Source organism: Phyllostomus hastatus, unplaced genomic scaffold (genome assembly GCF_019186645.2).
Source record: "Phyllostomus hastatus isolate PE091 unplaced genomic scaffold, TTU_PhHast_1.1 phas_contig_1, whole genome shotgun sequence".
Classification (NCBI taxonomy): Eukaryota; Metazoa; Chordata; class Mammalia; order Chiroptera; family Phyllostomidae; genus Phyllostomus; species Phyllostomus hastatus.
The window spans coordinates 29177048-29197186 of NW_025333498.1; the positions used below are offsets into that span (position 1 = coordinate 29177048).

Here is a 20139-nt window from a genome sequence, read left to right on the forward strand (position 1 = left end):
TGGGCTTGTGTACATTCTAAGACCCTGTGGGTGTCTCCACTGAACTCTCCTGTGAGGCTTGGAGTCTCTCCTGGCACCTCAAACTCCACAAGTGTTTTCAATCAGTGCTTTTAGGCTTTATTTCCCAGTGCTGGGGCCCTGGGTTGTGTGGTCTGTCTCACTGCCTGTTTTCATTTGGTTTATCTGTGCGTGAATGTGTGACTGGGGACAGCCAGCTGCCTGGCGTGCCTCACTGGGTCTGTTCGTTGCCTCCCTACCGGGGTCTGCTAGCTGCCACTTTTTCCTGCCGCAACCCATCTCTGCCAGACACCGACTCTGCCCCTCTTACGGGTCTGAATGAATGGTTGTCGGGACTTCTGTACAGTTCAATTTTCTGTCTGTTCTGGTTGTGTCTTTGTTTCTAAATTTTTGTTGTCCTTAATTTTGGTTGTGCAAGGAGGCACAGTGTGTCCACCTACACCTCCATCTTGGCCAGAAGTGGATGTTGGAGCATTTAAAGTTGTCATGGAGGTTCCTCAACCTCTCCTCATTTTTCTAAATTCTTGTTTCTTCATTCTGTTCTGGTTGGATGTTTATTTCTTCCTTTTGTTCCAAATCATTGATTTGAGTCCTGGTTTCCATCCCTTCGCTCTTGGTTCCCTGTATATTTTTCTTTATTTCACTTTGTATAGACTTCATTTCTTCCTTTATTTTGTTACTGAACTCAGTCATTTCTGTGAGCATCCTGAATACCAGTATTTTGAACTCTGCATCTGATAGGTTGTCTCTCTCCTCATCATTTAGTTCTTCTTTGGGAGCTTTGATCTGTTCTTTCATTTGGGCCATAGTTCTTTGTCTCGGCGTGCCTGTTACATTGTAAGGGGCAGAGCCTTAGGTATTCATCAGAGTGTGGTAACTCTCTTTGCTGCGTTGTGTCACTGTATGTGGGGAAGTGGTCTGAGAAGGGAAAATGCTGCTTGCTCGCTTGCCTGGCTCTTGCCCACTTTCTGTGCTCTTCTGTCACCTTCCTCATTTCCCACAAGCAGATTGTGCTCCTTTGGGTGCTGATTCCCAGGTGGGTGGGTCTGTGTACATTTTAGGAGCCCATGAGCCTCTCCAGTAGACTCTCCTGTGAGACTGGGAGGTTTTTCCTGCTGTCACAACCCCCACAGGTTTTTACAACCAAAGTTTTTAAGGCTTTATTTCCCTGTGCTAGAACCCTGGGTTGCACAGTTTGTCTTGCTCCCACAGTTGTTTCTCCCAGCTTATCTGCTCACGAATGTGGGAAATCCTGTCTGCCAGCTACTGCCTTACAGAGCACTCTCTTTGCCCTGGCTTCCAGTCTCCACCCCTCCTACCAGTCAGGGTGAAGGTTTTTTCTTTAACTCTTTGGTTGTCAGACTTCCATGCAGTTCCAAGAGTATACGCTAAAAGTATTTTCTGGCAGTTCTGTTGTTTTTTGTTTTCAAATCAGTTATCCCTCTTTTGGTTGTGTGAGGAAGCAAAGTGTTTCTACCTATGCTTCCATCTTCGCCAGGGAACTCTAACTTTTTTTCAGTTAGTACTTTACTACTTTATTTTATTTATATGAAATGTTTACAGTGGTTCCTATGTATTGGGGATATTTACATATATTTTTTATTGTCTATATTCAATTTTTTTACCTTGGTTCCTATAAGTCAGAGAGTACAGCTTTTACAATCTCCTCATCTTCTAGTCCTACCTTCCCTCCATGTATATAATAAAATACACAAATAAATTTGAAACAAAAGCAAATTGAAGATATTAACTCCAAAGAACTTGACTGATAAATTACCTGTAGAGTTGTTTTCTAATCTTAGAGCCCAGTATACCTTAGTATACAAGAAAGAGTATAGGCTTTGAAATCAGACAAACTAATATTGGAGTTCTTCCTTCCAATGATGAGATCTTTAGTTTCGGTTTCCTGCCATAAAATGGAAATTATAACAGTACTATTAGTGTTATTGAGAGGAACCAATTAGATGATGCATCTAAGGCACTTATCATAGTACCTGACAAATGATAAGCATACATCATCATTATCATCATCATCATCATCATCAAACCTAACTTATTTTTTCAGCATATACTTCTAAATCAATGATCCTTCCTCTTTATTGTCTGTTAATGGCACAAAGCTAGGTAGGCATAGTGGTGAGTACCAAGAGTGTTAGAACTTAAGACCCTTCCTTCAAAGAACTTGGCATCTAGTTGAAATACAGGACAGACAGATTTGGTCTGTGCTAGAAAATGCAGACTGTATTTAATAGGATGTACCTGTTCCCCGCATCCCCCCCACCCCCGCAGATGCAGTGGGTCCAGTGTGTGGGACCCACACATCTGCATTTTTAACCATTGCCCAAGGTAATCTTGCTGCAGATAATTCTTCATCAGACAATTCATAATACAGAGGTAATTCTATGCAAAATATGTTAATATACAGGGGTGGTATTAAGACATTAAACAGCAGGAAGGAAGATGGCGGCTTTGCTCTAGGCAGCGTTTTTCTCGGCTTCTGTGAAGAGGAGGGAAACTCGTGGATCGGTGGAGAGGCAGAGCAAGTGGACTGGGTTACCGAATCACTTTTGAAAGCAGGACATCGGGGATTATTGTGATCACTGGAAAACCAGATGGTAGGGAGACTGCTTCGGGACAAAAGGGACCCGGGGATCAGCGCAGGGTCTGGGGATGTGCAGTCCCCAGGCCCGGTGCTCCAGTGTCTGTCTCAGGGCTCCCGGGAGAGGGGAGTCGCTGCTCCCTCCACCTAATACGGGGGTTGAGCAACTCCAGGGGAGAACGTGTTGCTTGAAGGAACAGATTGGCCAGTTGGTCTGGGAAAAAATCGCCCAGGTGAACACCCACCCAGAGACCTGGGAGAAGTGAGGGCCCCCAGCCAACACGACCGCCCCTGGTTGGGAAAGGTGCCAACACCCCTGGCCCAGTTGGGGTGCGGATCGGTGGAAAACAAACAGCTGGGAAGGACTCCGCTCCCACCCCATCGGGAAGCCTGACCCATGCTCGCTGTGAACTCAGGGGGGAGGGGATCGCACACTCCATCGGAAGTCTGTGAACCCGAAAGGGTCGCGCGCTCCATCGGGGAGCCTGTCTCACGCTCGCTGTGAACTTGGAAGAGTCGCGGCATGGCGCTTAGGGCGATCCTAGAGCCCGAATCTCAAAAGTTTGATGGAGGGGCGCACACTTTTATGATTCCCAGGGAGGGTGCAATGAATCCCAAAATGTCTCGGGTGCCTTCTGAGATCATAGAGCTGGAACACTACAGGACCCCGGAGTCCGGAAGAATGCGGCAGTGAGCTCTAGAGAGTGAGTATGCTTGGGAGCACCCAGGGTGCCTGACAGTCTTGCTGAGATCTGGCTAGGAAGAGAGAGAAGCATTTCAAAGGTCCCTCAGCCAGCTGAAGCCAGCAAGATCAGAAAAACTGGTCTGGCCAATTAGAAACCAACAAGAGGTTTTTCTTATTTTGTTTTGTTTGGTTTTGTTTTGTTTTGTTTTTGTGGCTATTGTTGGTTGATTGATTTTTATCTTCTGTTTTATGTGACATTTTATTTTTCAATTCTTATTATTTTTATACCTCACAATCCCTTATGTTACTCTTGCATTCATCCTAATATTATTCTTTCCACTTCAAATTTATCTCTCCTACACTACATCTTCTGCTTTTCTTTCCTTTATTTTTTTCAATCTTGCAAGTTACTGTAAATTTGTATTATCTTTTTCTCACTTTTCTGACATTTTTTATTTTAATAGTATTTTGGTATTCTTTTTCTTTCTGTATAATCTTCTTTGCTTGGCTGGTTATACTGCCATTTGATAGGTTCCCCCTGGTATCTCAGTCACAAGGTGTTGATAATTTACTATTCTTCATCTGTGTTCCATTAATACACCTCTCAAAGTTCTATACTCTTTATTCTTGTTATCTAGATCTCATCAATTCTGCCACGAGACTGTCACTTTACTATTACTGTTAGTAAGACCTAGTCTATACAATTGTAAATACTACTCAATACCCCTACCTGATCTCAGCCCATCTTGCAATTTTCTGAACTATACTATTGTGGGGGTTGTCTCTATTCTTTTACACACTACTCCTATATACTAATCTTTAATCCAATCATACCGTAGAAATTGACCTCCCACAGCCTCACACTTTCTAGATACAACTAACAATCCTCTCGTCCCCAGTAAGAGTCTTACCCTCTTTCCATCCTTTCTAAAACGTGGATAGTGGGGTGGAGCATCACGGTTAACACTATAAGGAGCAAAAGGATAACCCATCTCTTCTCTACTGGCTGCTAATGTAAATATCATAGTAGATTGTATTGCTGTCTTAAACCATTTCACTTTACTCCTCCAACTGATCACAAAAAAAGAGTAGGGGGAAGCTGTGAACACCAGGATACACGAAGGAGATTGCACCACTGAATCTCACAAATATTCTACCACAGAAGTTCACACCATAATTTCAGGGAATCAGAACAGATCAATTTAAGAAACAAGAAGAAAAAAGAAGAAACCCACGAACAATAAGAAAACAAAGAAACAACCCCCAATTGAAGGGAATCGAGGAAGCCTCAGGAAAAATGCTAAATGAAATAGAGGCAACTCAACTATCTGATAGTGAGTTCAAAACAATGATTACCAGGAAGTTCAATGAACTCACAATGAGCTATCAGAAATTAGAGGGAAACTACATCAACCTCACTGCAAACTATATAAACATGAAAAAGGAAATAGAAACTCTCAACAAAGGTCAAGAGGAAATGAAGAATACAATTTCTGAACTGAAGAACACAGTAGAAGGAATGAAAAGCAGGATCAATGAAGCAGAAGATCGGATTAGCGAGCTGGAGGACAAAGTAGAAAACAACATCCAGAAAGAGCAAGAAAAGGAAAAGAGGCTCAGAAAGAATGAAGAGGGATTAAGAGAAATGCAAGACAATATGAAATGTAATAATATCCGTATAATAGGGATACCAGAAGGAGAAGAAGAAGAGCAAGGGATCGAAAACCTAGTTGAACAAGTAATGAAGGAGAACTTCCCTAATTTGATGAGAGAAAAAGTCACACGAATCCAGGAAACACAGAGAGCCCCAATCAAGAGGAACCGAAAGAGGCCCACCTCAAGACACATCATAATTAAAATGGCAAAATTTTAAGACAAAGAGAGAATCTTAAAGGCAGCAAGGGAGAAAAAGGAAGTAACATACAAGGGAGCCCCAATAAGGCTAACAAGCTGACTTCTCAATGGAAACACTTCAAGCCAGAAGAGAATGGCAAGAAATACTCCAGGTAATGAGAACCAGAGGTCTGCAACCAAGGCTACTATATCCAGCAAGGCTCTCAATCAAGATAGAAGGCCAAATAAGAAGCTTCCCAGACAAAAGCAGTCTAAAAGAATACACCTCGACCAAATCAGCTCTGCAAGACATCCTAAAGGGACTGCTCTAAGGAAGGGAAGGGAGAGAGAGAGAGAGAGAGAGAGAGAGAGAGAGGAACACATGGTCATAAAAGAAAATGAATAAGTACCTATCAATAATAAGCTTAAACGTAAATGGATTAAATGCTCCAATCAAAAGACATAGAATAGCTGAATGGATAAGAAAAAATGACCCACATATCTGCTGTCTACAAGAGACCCACCTCAGGATAAAAGACCTACACAGGCTGAAAGTGAAGGGCTGGAAACAAATCTTCCAAGCAAATGGACAGGAAAAAAAAAAGCTGGGGTAGCAATACTCATATCAGACAAAATAGACTTCTAAAAAAGGTCCATAAAGAGAGACCCAGAAGGTCACTTCATAATACTCAAGGGAAGAATCCATCAAGAAGACATAAATATTGTAAATATATATGCACTCAACATAGGAGCACCCAAATACATAAAGAAAATCTTAGAGGACTTCAAGAAAGATATGGACAGCAACACAATTACAGTGGGAGATTTTAACACCCCACTATCAAAAATGGACAGATCTTCTAAACAAAAATATCAACAAAGATATTGTGGCATTGAACAATACCCTTGAGGAAATGGACTTTACTGATATATACAGAGCCCTCCATCCAAAAGAAGCTAAATATACATTCTTTTCAAATGTACACGGAACATTCTCAAAGATATACCACATGATAGGACACAAAACAAGCCTCAACAATTTCAAGAAAATTGAAATCATACCAATCATTTTCTCAGACCACAAGGGACTGAAGCTAGAAACCAACCCCAAGGGGAAAAAAAACAAAAACACTCAAAATCATGGAGATTAAATAACATGCTATTAAACAATGAATGGGTCAAGAATGATATTAGGGAAGAAATCAAAAGGTTTCTGGAAACAAATGAAAACGAACTCACAACAACCCAAAACTTATGGGACACAGCCAAGGCAGTCCTGAGAGGGAAGTTCATAGCAATACAGGCCCACCTAAAAAGGTTAGAAACATTCCAAACAAACAACCTAACCCTATGTCTACAAGAACTCGAGGAACAACAACAAAGGCAGCCCAGAGCAAGCAGAAGGAAGGAAATAACCAAGATCAGAGCAGAATTAAATGACATAGAGACTAAAAGCACAATTCTAAGGATCAATGAATCCAAGAGCTGGTTCTTTGAAAAGATAAACAAAATAGACAAGCCTTTAAGCAGACTCATCAAGAAAAAAAGAAGGAAGACCCAAATAAACACAATCAGAAATGAAAGAGGAGAGATTACAACAGATACCACAGAAATACAAAGGATTGTAAGAAATTACTACGAAGAACTGTACGCCAAGAAATTTGAAAACCTAGATGAAATGGACAAATTTCTAGAAAAAATATAATCTTCCAAAACTCAATGAAAAAAGAAGCAGAAAGCCTGAACAGACCAATAACAACAAAAGAAATTGAAGCAGTAATCAAAAAACTCCCAACACACAAAAGCCCTGGACCAGATGGTTTCACAGGAGAATTCTACAAAGCATTTAAGGAAGAGCTAACCCTCTATCCTTCACAGACTATTCCAAAAAATCCGAAAAAGATGGGAGTCTCCCAAACTCTTTTTATGAGGCCAACATCATCCTAATTCCAAAACCAGATAAAAGACACAACAAAGAAAGAAAACTTCAGGCCAATATCACTGATGAACACTGACGCTAAAATCCTCAACAAAATACTGGCAAACCACATCCAACAATACATTAAAAAGATCATACACCATGACCAAGTGGGATTCATTCCAGGGATGCAAGGATGGTTCAATATTCGCAAGTCAGTAAATGTAATACATCACATAAACAAAAGCAAAGACAAAAACCACATGATCATATCAATTGATGCAGAAAAAGCATTTCATAAGGTACAGCACCCATTCATGATAAAAACACTCAGCAAAGTGGGAATAGAGGGGGCATTCCTCAACATAATAAAGGCCATATATGAGAGACCTACAGCCAACATCATACTCAATGGGCAAAAATTAAAATCTTTTCCACTAAGATCAGGAACAAGACAAGGCTGTCCACTTTCACCACTTCTATTCAATATAGTACTGGAAGTTTTAGCCACAGCAATCAGACAAGAAAAAGAAATAAAAGGCATCCAAATCGGAAAGGAGGAAACAAAACTGTCACTGTTTGCAGATGACATGATAGTGTACATAGAAAATCCTATAGGCTCAGCCAAAAAACTGCTTGACCTAATAAATGAATTTGGCAAAACAGCGGGATACAAAGTCAATATCCAGAAATCAAAGGCATTTCTGTACACCAACAATGAAACAGCAGAAGCAGAGATCAAGGAAAAAATTCCATTTGAAATAGCAAAAAAGAAAAATAAAATATCTAGGAATAAACCTAACCAAAGAGGTAAAAGACCTGTATTCAGAAAACTATATAACACTCAGGAAAGAAATCAAGGAAGACACAAACAAATGGAAACACATACCATGTTCATGGATTAGAAGAATTAATATCATCAAAATGTCCATACTACCCAAAGCAATTTACACAATCAATGCAATTCCCATTAAAGTACCGATGGCATATTTCACAGACATAGAACAAACACTTCAAAAATTTATATGGAATTATAAACGACCCCGAATAGCTGCTGCAATTTTGAGAAAGAAGAGTAAAGTAGGAAGGATCACAATACCCGACACTAAACTATACTACAAGGCCACTGTAATCAAAACAGCCTGGTACTGGCATAAAAACAGGCACATAGACCACTGGAACAGAACAGAGAGCCCAGAAATAAACCCAAGTCTCTATGGTCAATTAATATTTGACAAAGGAGGCAACAACATAAAATGGAGTAAAAATAGCCTCTTCAACAAATGGTGTTGGGAGAACTGGACAGCCACGTGCAAAAAAATGAAACTTGAGCACCAACTTACACCATATACAAAAATAAATTCAAGGCGGATAAAAGACTTAAATATAAAACGTGACACTATTAAAGTCCTAGAGGAGAACGTAGGTAGGAAAATCTCAGATATTTCATGCAGAAACTTTTTTACTGACTTGTTCCCTAGAGCAAGGGACATAAAGGAAAGAATAAACAAATGGGACCTCATCAAAACTAAAAGCTTCTGCACAGCTAAAGAAAACAGTATCAAAATTAAAAGAGAACCAACTGTATGGGAATACATATTTGCCAATGACACCTCAGACAAGGGTTTAATCTCCAAAATATATAAAGAACTTACAAGACTGCACTCTAAGAAGACAAGGAATCCAATTAAAAAGTGGGCAAAGGACTTGAACAGACACTTCTCCAAGGAGGACGTACAGAAAATCCAAAGACACATGAAACGATGTTCAGTATCACTAGCTATCAGAGAGATGCAAATTAAAACCACAATGCGATACCACTTCACACCAGACAGAATGGCCATCATAAACAAAGCAACAGACAACAAGTGTTGGAGAAGTTGTGGAGAAAAGGGATCCCTAGTGCACTGCTGGTGGGACTGCAGACTGGTACAACCACTATGGAAAGCAGTATGGAACTTCCTCAGAAAACTAAAAATGGATCTGCCTTTTGACCCTGCAATTCCACTGCTGGGACTCTATCCTAAGAATACTAAAACACCAATCCAAAAGAACCTATGTATCCCAATGTTCACAGCAGCACAATTTACAATAGCTAGATGCTGGAAGCAACCTAGATGCCCATTAGTAAATGAATGGATCAAAAAACTATGGTACATTTACACAATGGAATTCTATGCAGCAGAAAGAAAGAAGGAGCCCCTACCCTTTGCAACAGCTTGGATGGAGCTGGAAAACATTATGCTAAGCGAAACAAGCCAGGCAGTGAAGGACAAATACCATATGATCTCACCTTTAACAGGATCCTAAACAACAAAACAAAGAAACAAGCAAAATATAACCGAAGACACTGAAATAGAGGTCAGGCTGACAGTGCCCACAGAAGAGAGTAGAGGGAATTTAAGGGGACAGTGGGAAGGGTTCACGGGAACAAACTTAAAGGACACATGGTCATAAACTAAGGGGAGGGTGGTAATGGGAGGGAAGTGGGGAGGGCTGGGAGAGGGGGCTGGATTGAGAGTAAAAGGGAGAAAACTGTAATTAAACAATGATTAAAATAAAACTTAAAAAAAGAGACATTAAACAGCAATATGGCATGGGCTATTGACCAGTCCAAGTGCAGACCTTAATGTCAGAGTTAGGTGTCTAAGACTTCTATCACTGCTATTAAACTCTTAGCTTCTGGAATGGGAAGAGGTGTAGGGGAAAGAGAGAAAAGAGGCTATGGCAACAAAGGGTACTCAAAGGAGCTCAGGACAGCTGCTCACCGACCAGCATGAAGTATTTCTTTATTGAAATACTATCAGATCATCAGCCTCCTCTATCTGAATCTGAATCTGAATGTATGTTCATATGTGTGCATGTAATCCCTACACTCCTTGGATTCTTGAATTAGATGTCATATTTTTTTGCATCATCTTCTCTTTCCATTTCTGTCTCTAAAAAGTGTTCTTGTTAAAAATAAATAAATAAATACCAAAAAGATTAACATGTATTTCATATGATCCTAATACTAGGAACATTTTTTTAAACTACAATATTCTCCTTGAGGTTCTGCTACAAGCACCGTCAGCATCCATTGTCACTTTTAGCCAATTGTGGTCTCCCAGGTGGAAGCCTGGGTTCAGTGGTGCTCTGGCCTCTCACTCTCAAGAATATCTATTTGTTCAGCTTCCTACAGCTCAAAGGCTTCCTCTGCTTCACAACCCACCAGACTCTAGCTCTCTTGACCTTTGCCACATCCACAGAGAGCATGTTGATTTGTACAGTGCTAAGTTACAGTACCAGTTTTCTCCCTTTCTTATCTTTCTTTTCTTTTTTCGGTCCCTGTGTAGAGTTTGGTTTCTACATAGTATTTCTGGCCAACATAACTCAAAATGATGTGTCAGAGACTGAAATTTGAATGAGCTGATAGCTCTTTCCTTAGAGTCAATAGTGGATAAGACAGACAGGAATGAGTGGAATAAAATAAAGATTTATAGTTCTGTATCTCATCTTTCTTACACAGGATTTTTTTAGTATCTTGATGTAAAATGATGCTGCCTTTTTAAAATGTTGATTGTAAGTGAGTGAAATTTAAATCTAGCATTAGCAAACACATACACAAACACACTAGCAATGAAGGATGAGATAAAACATCTGTCACTATGGATCCTCAGGAACAAGGATGGTTTATGAGGATCTCTCTGGGTTTGTTTCAAGGCAATTCTGGGCCATGCTAGGTCCCTCCTGGCTGTATGTTATACACAGCTAGAGAGTCATGCATAGTTAGTATGAGATATTTTTAGGATATCAACCTCTGGAATTATCTAATTGACGTTTGTACACTTGGCAATGTATGGAGGAGTCAGGTGAGGGCAGCTTTCCACCTGAGACCAGCAAGATAAAGCCTTTGTAATTGCTTATGGTCAGGATTAAAAAATTACATAGAGATTTTTAACCAGGAGTTGAACTCCCTACTGGTAAGGACAGACTTGGAGGACAAGGGAGAAAGTGGGGTGTTAATTAGGACCCCAGCTTTCTGATATGCATAACTGTTAATTGCAGATACAGATTTGGAAGAGAAAACCAACCATTCAGGTTGAGACATGAGTCAAGTGACTGATGGCCTTGACAAGATATCCTCTAGTTGCCAGACTGAGTGGCTTAAAAAGTAAATGGAAAAATGGAGAAGGAGGGAACACTTCCCAAATATTCTGTGAAGCCACTGCTTCCCCAATACCAACACCAGACAAAGACATCACAAGAAAAGAAAGTACAGATCAATATTTTCATGACTACAAATGCAAAAATTTTCAACAAAATTCTAGTAAACAGAACCCAGCAACTATAATATAAAAAGAATTGTATGCTATGACCAAGTGGAATTTATCCCCAGAATGCAAGATTGGTTTAAAATCTGAAATTGATTAATGTAATACCCATATCAGTAGGATAAAGGATAAAAACCACATGATCATCTATCAATACAGAAAATATTGACAAAATTTCACATTCCTTCTTTCAAAAAAACTAAACTGTAATATCTTCAACTGCTAAAGAGACTCTATCTAAAACAAAACAAAACAAAACAAAACAAAACAAAACAAAACAAAACAAAACCCACAACCAACATACTTAAATGATAAAAGACTGAATGCTTTCCTCCTAAGATCAGGGATAAGGCAATACACCTGGGACAATGGCAAAGCTGTGTCCTTAGGAAAGAAAAATAAGAAAATATTAATAGAGAAGGAGTGGCTGCATCTCAGACATAATCCATGATAAAATCAGTGCTGACGGAAAAATACTTCAGTTCATTTAAAAAGTGGTGTAATTTGGGAGGGGGGAAAATTACCTATTTATAACATGTGAAAGATTTGGGTAATTTTTCATCAAGTAATAGGAGATTCACAGATATATACAACACAGTTGCTTCCCTCAAGGAGTTCATAATTTAGCAACAGAAGGAGTCATACGAAGGCAATGAAAACTGCAAAGAAATGTAACAACATAATTCTAGCCCTTATATTCAAATTTTTCAAGGTAAGTGTACATGAGATACTAGCCTTCAATCTTGCATTTTCAGTGGCTTGGAAAGAGTGATTATATATAAAGAAGCAAAAGACCTAAGAATAAATACATGCAAAGACCCCAGGCTAAGACGGAAGCCTGCACCAAGTGGATTCCTAGGGAGCAGTCTCTGAGGCAGAGATTGATGAACCTGCAGGGGGTTTCTTGGGGTTCGATAGGTGTGGAAGGAAGGGTAGAGAGCACTGGCAGGGTTGGAATGCGGGCCTGACTGACCCTCTGAGGTGTTCTCAAGCTGGATTTGCCCCCTGTTGGGAAGAGAGGGGCCTTGTAGCCCTGCCCTGGTCACTCATGGTTTGTTGCCTGCCTTTGGGAAGGAAGACTGACATCAGGCAGAGAGAATTCAGCCAAGGTGGTGCTTGAAGACGGCTTAACATTGAGAGGTATCTCCTGGCATCTGGGGAAGTAGGGCCTTCTTCAGTCGTGAAGGGAGATCAGGATAGCACATCACACCACCCTAGTCCAGGGTGGTATTTCCACTCCTTTTGTTACCATACAACCCTCCAGTAAGATTCATGGAGTGACTGATGCACAGCCCACATAGAGAAGCAGAGAGAGGACTAGTGTCTGCCTGTGCAGAAGTACAAATTCTTATATTTTAGTTAAAACCAAATTTCAATGACAAAATGAAGTTGTTGGAATATGGGCACCTGTTGAAAACATGTGATTAGAAGTTTTCTTACAATTAATCTGAATAATTGGCAAAGATAATCCAAAACCAAGGGAAACTGAAGAAAACTGGGCTATGTAATTTGCAGTACAGATAGAATCACCAGCAAGCCTCTCGCTTAACTTTTTAAGGTGTAGAATTCAACCAATCTACTGCAAAAGGTTGTGTCTGCATAGCTCCATCCATGTCCTTTGAAAGGACAGGACCAACTCTTGCCAAAAATGGGAACAAGTTCATTTGAAGTGTCTTTCAGCCAGACCTTTTCTTATTAGAGGGCTGTGTCTTAGAGGCTTGTAATTAGGACTCCTAGTCAAATCCTTCCCCAGGGCAGGAGATGACAGGCAGGTATTCCTGCTTCAATCTTGGTCCCGGATCACCCCTTCTAACATCCTCTCCCTAAACTCCCCTTCTCACACCTTACTGGCCTTCTAAAGGCTACTCAGACCTCTCCTCCCAGGGTGTGCTTCGTGAAGCATCTGCCTGAAAATCAGGAGTGTGTTTAATGCAGATTCCTGAATCGCACTCCAGTCCTCCTGATTCAGAATCTCTGAGCTGAAAATATGGAATCTGCAATTTTTTTTACAGGCTGGCTAAATGATTCTTATGCACACTTTAATTGTAAACATCCCCCACTCCTCCCTCATGACCTCAGTGGTCACACGGGATGAACTCAGGTCTGATGATACTGAGTGTGTTGTCCACCTTCGGCAGGGCCTGGCATTTTAACTGAAGACAGTCTCTAAGGATTCAAGCTCAGTCAGGAAATTTCAGCCACCAGGGCAAAGTATAAAATGTGGATTGATGTATAAAATGATGTCTGAAAATTTTCTTCTTTTCTCTTCCTTTTCATCAGTTTTACTTGGTGAGAGCCTTGTTTTCTTCCCTTTCACAATTTTGTATCCTTCTATAAATACATGTTATCAGCCAGGAAACTCCACAGACAACCTTGGATTTACATGCAGCTTAACACTGTCTGGTTAACTAACTCATTTATATATGCAGACGTGAAAACAAACATTCTACCTTCGCAAGGCCATCGAACTATTGTGGGAAAAGAAAGCAAAAAAATTACTGTCAAATAAGTTTGAAGTACACTAAATTAAAATCAAGCTGTTTCTTTACTACAGAACTTCTCAGAGCCTTTAAGACACTAATGTACCTTATGAATTTCTCAGAGGAGGCTACAGAGGCATTGTGTCCTGGATGTTCCTGGGGAACTCTACAAGTTATTATTCTGTGGATCACTGGGGAAAGGCTGTTCTAGATTTTAGCAGATCACCGTCCATCACTTACACTCATGCTGTAGCGTAGATCACAGTGAAATTCTCTGGCTGAGTTTGATTTCAGGTAATTATTGTAACTGCTTTGTTCACCTTGGGTTTTGATTTAAACTTTTAGCAAAAGCATTCAGATTAGGTCTTCATTTTCAATGAACTTCAGATTTCAGATCCATATTTCATTCTTTATTAAATCTACTTTTAAACATACTATGCAATCATTAGTCGATGTTTTACAATATTTTGCTTCTCTTCCTTTTGGCTGAAACAACTTTTTAAAACTGTTGATTTTCCTGTTCTCAATTTTTATTGAAAACTGTGTTCACCATACACTCATATTTTAGCTCTATCCCTTTTATCTCCCCCTAACATTTTGGTATTTGGAGCGGGGCAGGCTTTGAAACAACTATCACATCTACCTTAGATAAACCTTTAAATACACACAGCTTTTGGTAGAAAGTTCTAAATGACGGCTTTTTAAAGAACTCAGATGTTATTTTCTCAAGTACTTCACTTCTATTCCCTTCTCTTAAAAATGTTTTCTATTATTTTCCCAGAAAGGAGCTGAGCTTCTTTAGCAATAATTTCTAGAATTTCCTTTAATTCTTGAAAGCATTTACCGTTGGGATAACAAGGCTTATTTCATCACAGAGACCTAATCAAGAGTCAGTAAGGCACTGAAGTTTTAGAGGTTCCAATTTGGAATCATTCCATTCAAATTCCTCTTAGAAGTATATTGCTGTTCGATAAAATAAGACTATAGTTAATGTTTTGATGGATTTTGTTTCCAGCATCCGCAGAGGTGGGTTGTGATGCTGTCTGGGAGAAGGATCTCAGTTCACACATTTGCTACCAGTTCAACCTGCTTTCTTCTCTCTCCTGGAGTGAGGCACATGCATCATGCCAGATGCAAGGAGGTGCTTTACTAAGTATTGCAGATGAAACTGAAGAAAATTTCGTAAGGAGTAAGTAGGGGGACATTGATATTGATACAATTAAAATGACTTAACCATTATGTCCAAGCATGCAAAGGTATGTTCTGAAAAAAACGTTCCTTGGAAAATATTTTTCTTTTACTAGTACAATCCAAACTTACATCTAGAATTTCCACTTGAACCCCAGGCCGTTCAGTTTGGCACCCAGCGTTCCTTATCTTCTCCTCCTTGGAGAAGAGCAGCTGAGGCCCCAGTAAGGGACCCAGAATTTGCAGCTTGAGCAAGTGCCTGGAACACACAACAACCTAAGTTTCAAAGTCTGCTAGAGATCTTAGCCATTCATTCCCCATTGAGAAATAATAAAGACATTTATCAAGTAAAGTCTTTCCTATTACTAACTGTGTGCAGGTACATAGTAGGCCTGCTGGTGGATTCCAAAGAACTAAACATTTAGTTAGAAAAGCAAAAGCACGTGGTAACTAACACTATAAGAGAATGATATAAGATGTCAAAAGAATTGTGATGGTGAGCTGGGTCTCGTGTCTTACCTGTCACCTAAACTCTCCTCTTACTCCTCCTTTAAAGATTAAATCTATTTGTATGTGTGTACATATAGCTTTTTAAAATTTTTGGAAACATTTAGAAATGTCACAAAATTAGTCACTTTCATTAAAAGTTTCTGACACTTTTTTCGAATTTTATTGCATATGTAGTACATGTTTATTCTAGAATAATTTAAAAATTTCAAGTATACAGAAAGAAAAATAAGTATCCCATGATTCCACAATCTGGATAGAAACATGTTTTTCAACTAAAGCACAAATGCATGCAGGTATGCATAGTATCTCTGACAAATGGTACTGAATAACAATAGGAGGCAGCTATTTCACAATGGTTAGGAGCAGGGACCCAAGAGTCAGCTGCCTGGGTTTGAATCCCATCTCTACCACTTACTAGCAAGGCTACCCAAGTAAGTGACTTAACCTCTCTGTGTCCCAACTACCTTCCTCTGTCAAAGGGGAATAATAATAATGCCTATCCCTTGGCAGTGTGGATTACATGTTATGATGCATGTGAAGTCTTAGAAAAGTGTCTGGTACACACAACAAACATTCAATATGTGTTATCCATTTAACAGCCATACACACAGTTTGGTAACACATTTATTTATCTTTACATAATGAATATCTGTCCATGTTTATAATTACATAATGAATATCGGTCCATGTCTATAACATAGATATACATAGATAGGAATAAATAGGCAGATAGATATAATTCTTTATTGTGTTTTTATTTGTTGCTATCATAAGCCATCCCTGCACACAATTTTGTGCATAGATTCCAATTATTTTTCTATAAGTTTGTAGAAGTAGATTCACTGAGTAGAAGCAGAAGCACACTTTAATGCTTTTGAAAATCATTAACGTCTGCAAGAAAGATTTAACAAATGCATAAACAGTGCATGCCTGCTCCTTCCCCCACAGACATGCAAAAGTGGAAAATTATTCAAAACTGATTTGAGTCATATTTCAGAAAAATGCTCATTTTCAAAGTCATTGTTAGCCAGTAATGATTTTCATAGAAAATCTTGCACACCACAGATGAATGACAATTGTTATCTGTCTTGACTCCAGGATTTCTAATAAGAGGGCTTGGACTTACTCATAAAACTTAAATAACAATTAAAAAATACCATAGTGTTTCATTTAAATACCACAATTCTATAATTAGACTTTGGGGATTGTTTAAGAAAACAGAAGTCTGTTCATAAATAGGGAAGCCCATTCTGATCAAGGTATTTTTCGATGACAATAGGCTACTGTTTCTTGCTAATCACTGATGAACATTAACTGTGGTATAAGGAATTATCCAAGCTGTCACAAATGCCAAGAAATATCCAAAAGAATTTAGGTTTGAGTTTGTTATTATAGAATTATAAGCCAATTTAATTTTAAAAGTAAAATAGACTGTTTGGGTACCTTTAAACACAGATATAAATTGCACAATGACTTTTTAATGTATATTGTTAAAACAATTACACAGAGGGTATTCAAAATAATTCTAAGATAAGAATAACAAATATTTAAATATTTTAAGTAGATTATTTGAAATTACCACTTGGTACCTACCCCCATATGAAATGTGAAAATGTCTCCATTTTGTGAGTCCATTTTCCAGCCTGCCTCCTCTCATTAGGATGTGATCTAATCAAAGCCATTGAAAGGACTAACTTAATCAACATTAGGAAGAGACTCTATATTAATGCCTCAGGGATTTGGAAGGGCAGGGCCCATAAATGTTATGCTGTTTCTGTTTAGTGTTTCCTGGGCTCTCGGAATTATAAAGCACCTTTTTCTCTTTTCTTATTGAGTTAGATTCTTCCAGCTGTTCACTATTGTATTGAAGTATGCAATCACACAGTAGGCTGCATCCTTGTTGGTGAATATGCTGACCTCTACAACCTGGGTGACCATACAGTGGACATCCAAACTGAGACTCTTTTGAGAGTAAAAGCAGCTGCGATTCATAATTATTCTGGAACTACCAACATAAACCATGAGCTTTCCAGGCAAACTGGGACATACAGTCACCCTATTTATAACTCTTATCTGTCAGAGTCTCCATGTCAGGCAGGGCCCCTGCATCTGGTGCAAATAAATCAGCTTTCAAAGCAGGGAACAATGAGAGAACAAGGCTCTCCTCTTTTTCCCTGTACTTTTTTAAAATTGTACTTTTTAAAAAATGCTCTCCTTTATAGATGGAAAGTTTAAATGGGTAAAGAAGGTCAAATATATGATGATGAATGGAAACTAGACTTGTTGCAATAACAGAGAGAGATATCAAATTATTAGGTTGTACACCTAAAGTGTATACACTGTATTAATCAATGTTACCTAAACAAACAAAGAAACAAACAAATAAGATTAAATGGCAATATTTGAAAATGTCACAAAATTAGTCAATTTCACGAAAAGTTTCCGACAGTCTTTTTTTCCCCCCAAATTTTATCATACAAGTAGTACATGTTTATTCTAGGATAATTTCTTAAATTTGGGCGCATAAAAATTGAAAAACCACGAAAGATTTTTCTTCATTCTGCAGTTTTGATAATCATATTTTTCTGCACAAGCATGTCAGTGCCCATGTTTATACACAGCATTTATAACCCAAATGGCGTTGAAGGAAACCAGGAGGAGCTGTGGCACAGTGCTTAGGTGTAGGAGCCACGGAGCCAAACTGACAGAAAACAGCTGAAGACTCACCTTACATTCCAACCTGCTGTGGACACCTCTGGATCCTCTGGTCACTTGAATCCAGACTCCTCAGCTGGAGTCCTGAGTCTCCAAGCTAAAGTCACCAGTCACATGCAGCAAGAAAAGAAAGACTTCCCAGAGCGGTCCTGGACACTTCCTCCTCACCCTATAGAATCCTTAAGGGTGCACAAACCAGGTGGTCTCTGATTTGTAGCCATGCACCCTTGGATGGATTGACAACCATGGAGAGGCCGCATTTATAGATGCTTAGATAACACTTCAGAGCTGCCATCAGTGAGCCTGCGTGTGGGAGGCTGCTGTGCTTCTCCAGGCAGGAGAGGCCGGCTTTCTACTCTGAAGCACCAGGGTGGGGTTAGTAGCAGTTAAACCCTTTTCTGTCTTTGACTGGAGTTAATTTATGATTCTGTGCTCCAGAAATAGAAAAACAAGAAAGAAGCATAACACTGGGTTTTTTTGAAACTCCGTATTTCTGTTCATTTCAGAGCACTTAAGCAGGGAAGCAGTGGAAGTGTGGATGGGTCTGAATCAGCTGGATGAGCACACAGGCTGGCAGTGGTCTGACCGATCACCACTCAACTATCTGAACTGGAGCCCAGGTACCTACCTGCAGCATTTGATTTACCTTCAACAGGTGGCCCCTTCTTTTGGGTGGAACAGCAGCTTTGCCCGCACACTTAAAGGCATATTATTTTGAAAGTGGCTTACAAAAAATTTTAATCCTGACTTAATTCCTGTAATGCTTTTCCAGTCAAGAAAATGGAGGCCAAGAAGGTAAGCTAGGTATGTATTTAGCCAAGGTTGCAGGAGAATGCAGCTTAGAGCCAAGATTCTAGTCAGCTGTTTTAAAAATAGCCACAAAAAGCAAAATATTTCTCTACTTTAAAACAATAAAATCAGCTGCCACCTACTTTGGTCCGTCATTTTCTTGTCATACCTGTGCTCAACTGCAAAATCTTAAGTATAATAAAATATCTTAAAGGATTTACCGTATATGCCAAAGAGAAGGTTGTTTCCTTGATGCTAAAATGACATTTCAATATATATTAAACTAACTGATTTTGCTTCTAACATCAAACACTCACGCTGTATTTCAGAAATAAATTTTGACCCATTCGTTGAATATCACTGTGGAACATTTAATTCGTTTATGCCAAATGCCTGGAGAAGTCGGGACTGTGAGGCCACCTTACCTTATGTGTGTAAAAAATATCTGAACCACACTGATCATGAAGTAGCTGGTAAGTGTTTTCATTTTAAGTTGTTCTTAGGAGTTGCTTACTTGTCCTTCCAATGTATTTAAAGTCCTCTGTTTTTGCTAATAACTCATAGTTTACATTTAGCTAAGGCTAGCTTTATAATTGTAAGAATAAACATGTGTAACAAGATAATACCTAAATATCTAAAAGTCACCATGAATTTAACAAATGCACTTAGGTTTTTACTAAAAACTAAAGCAAAGTAACTTAAGCATATGAAAATATTTTCTTCCTCTCTTTATAAAAAACTTACATTTGTAGTCACTCTGCACTAGAAAAACAAAATATGCTTCCTTTTCTATTTTAGTTTTGAGTTTTACTGATAGTTGCCCTAGAAATTAAATGTAAAAAGGAAAGAGGACTCATGGACAACAGTGTGGTGACTGCAGGAGGTAAGGGGGGGTCTTAGGGGACTGAATGGTAATGGGAGAAGAATACCAAAAAAAGTAAGTTAGAAAACAGTTGTATAAAATTCTTTACTTCATTGATTTCCTATCACATGCCATATCTCTTAATAGTAACACATCCTCCTCCTGAAATAACATACAAAACTTTTAGGTGTAACTTAAATACTACCTAATTACACTCTAGCACCTGGAA

The 20139-nt window shown here is 39.1% G+C and overlaps 1 protein-coding gene across 2 annotated transcripts in view; it reads left to right on the forward strand.

The window, feature by feature from the left end:
- Window positions 1-20139, forward strand: part of PLA2R1 (phospholipase A2 receptor 1) — a 114285-nt gene that overhangs the window by 22777 nt on the left and 71369 nt on the right. For both annotated transcript variants that reach the window (XM_045830634.1, XM_045830644.1), the window contains exons 4-6: window positions 14862-15035; window positions 18766-18879; window positions 19378-19521. In XM_045830634.1, coding sequence (XP_045686590.1) covers window positions 14862-15035; window positions 18766-18879; window positions 19378-19521 — 432 coding nt within the window. The remainder of the gene's footprint in view (window positions 1-14861; window positions 15036-18765; window positions 18880-19377; window positions 19522-20139) is intronic.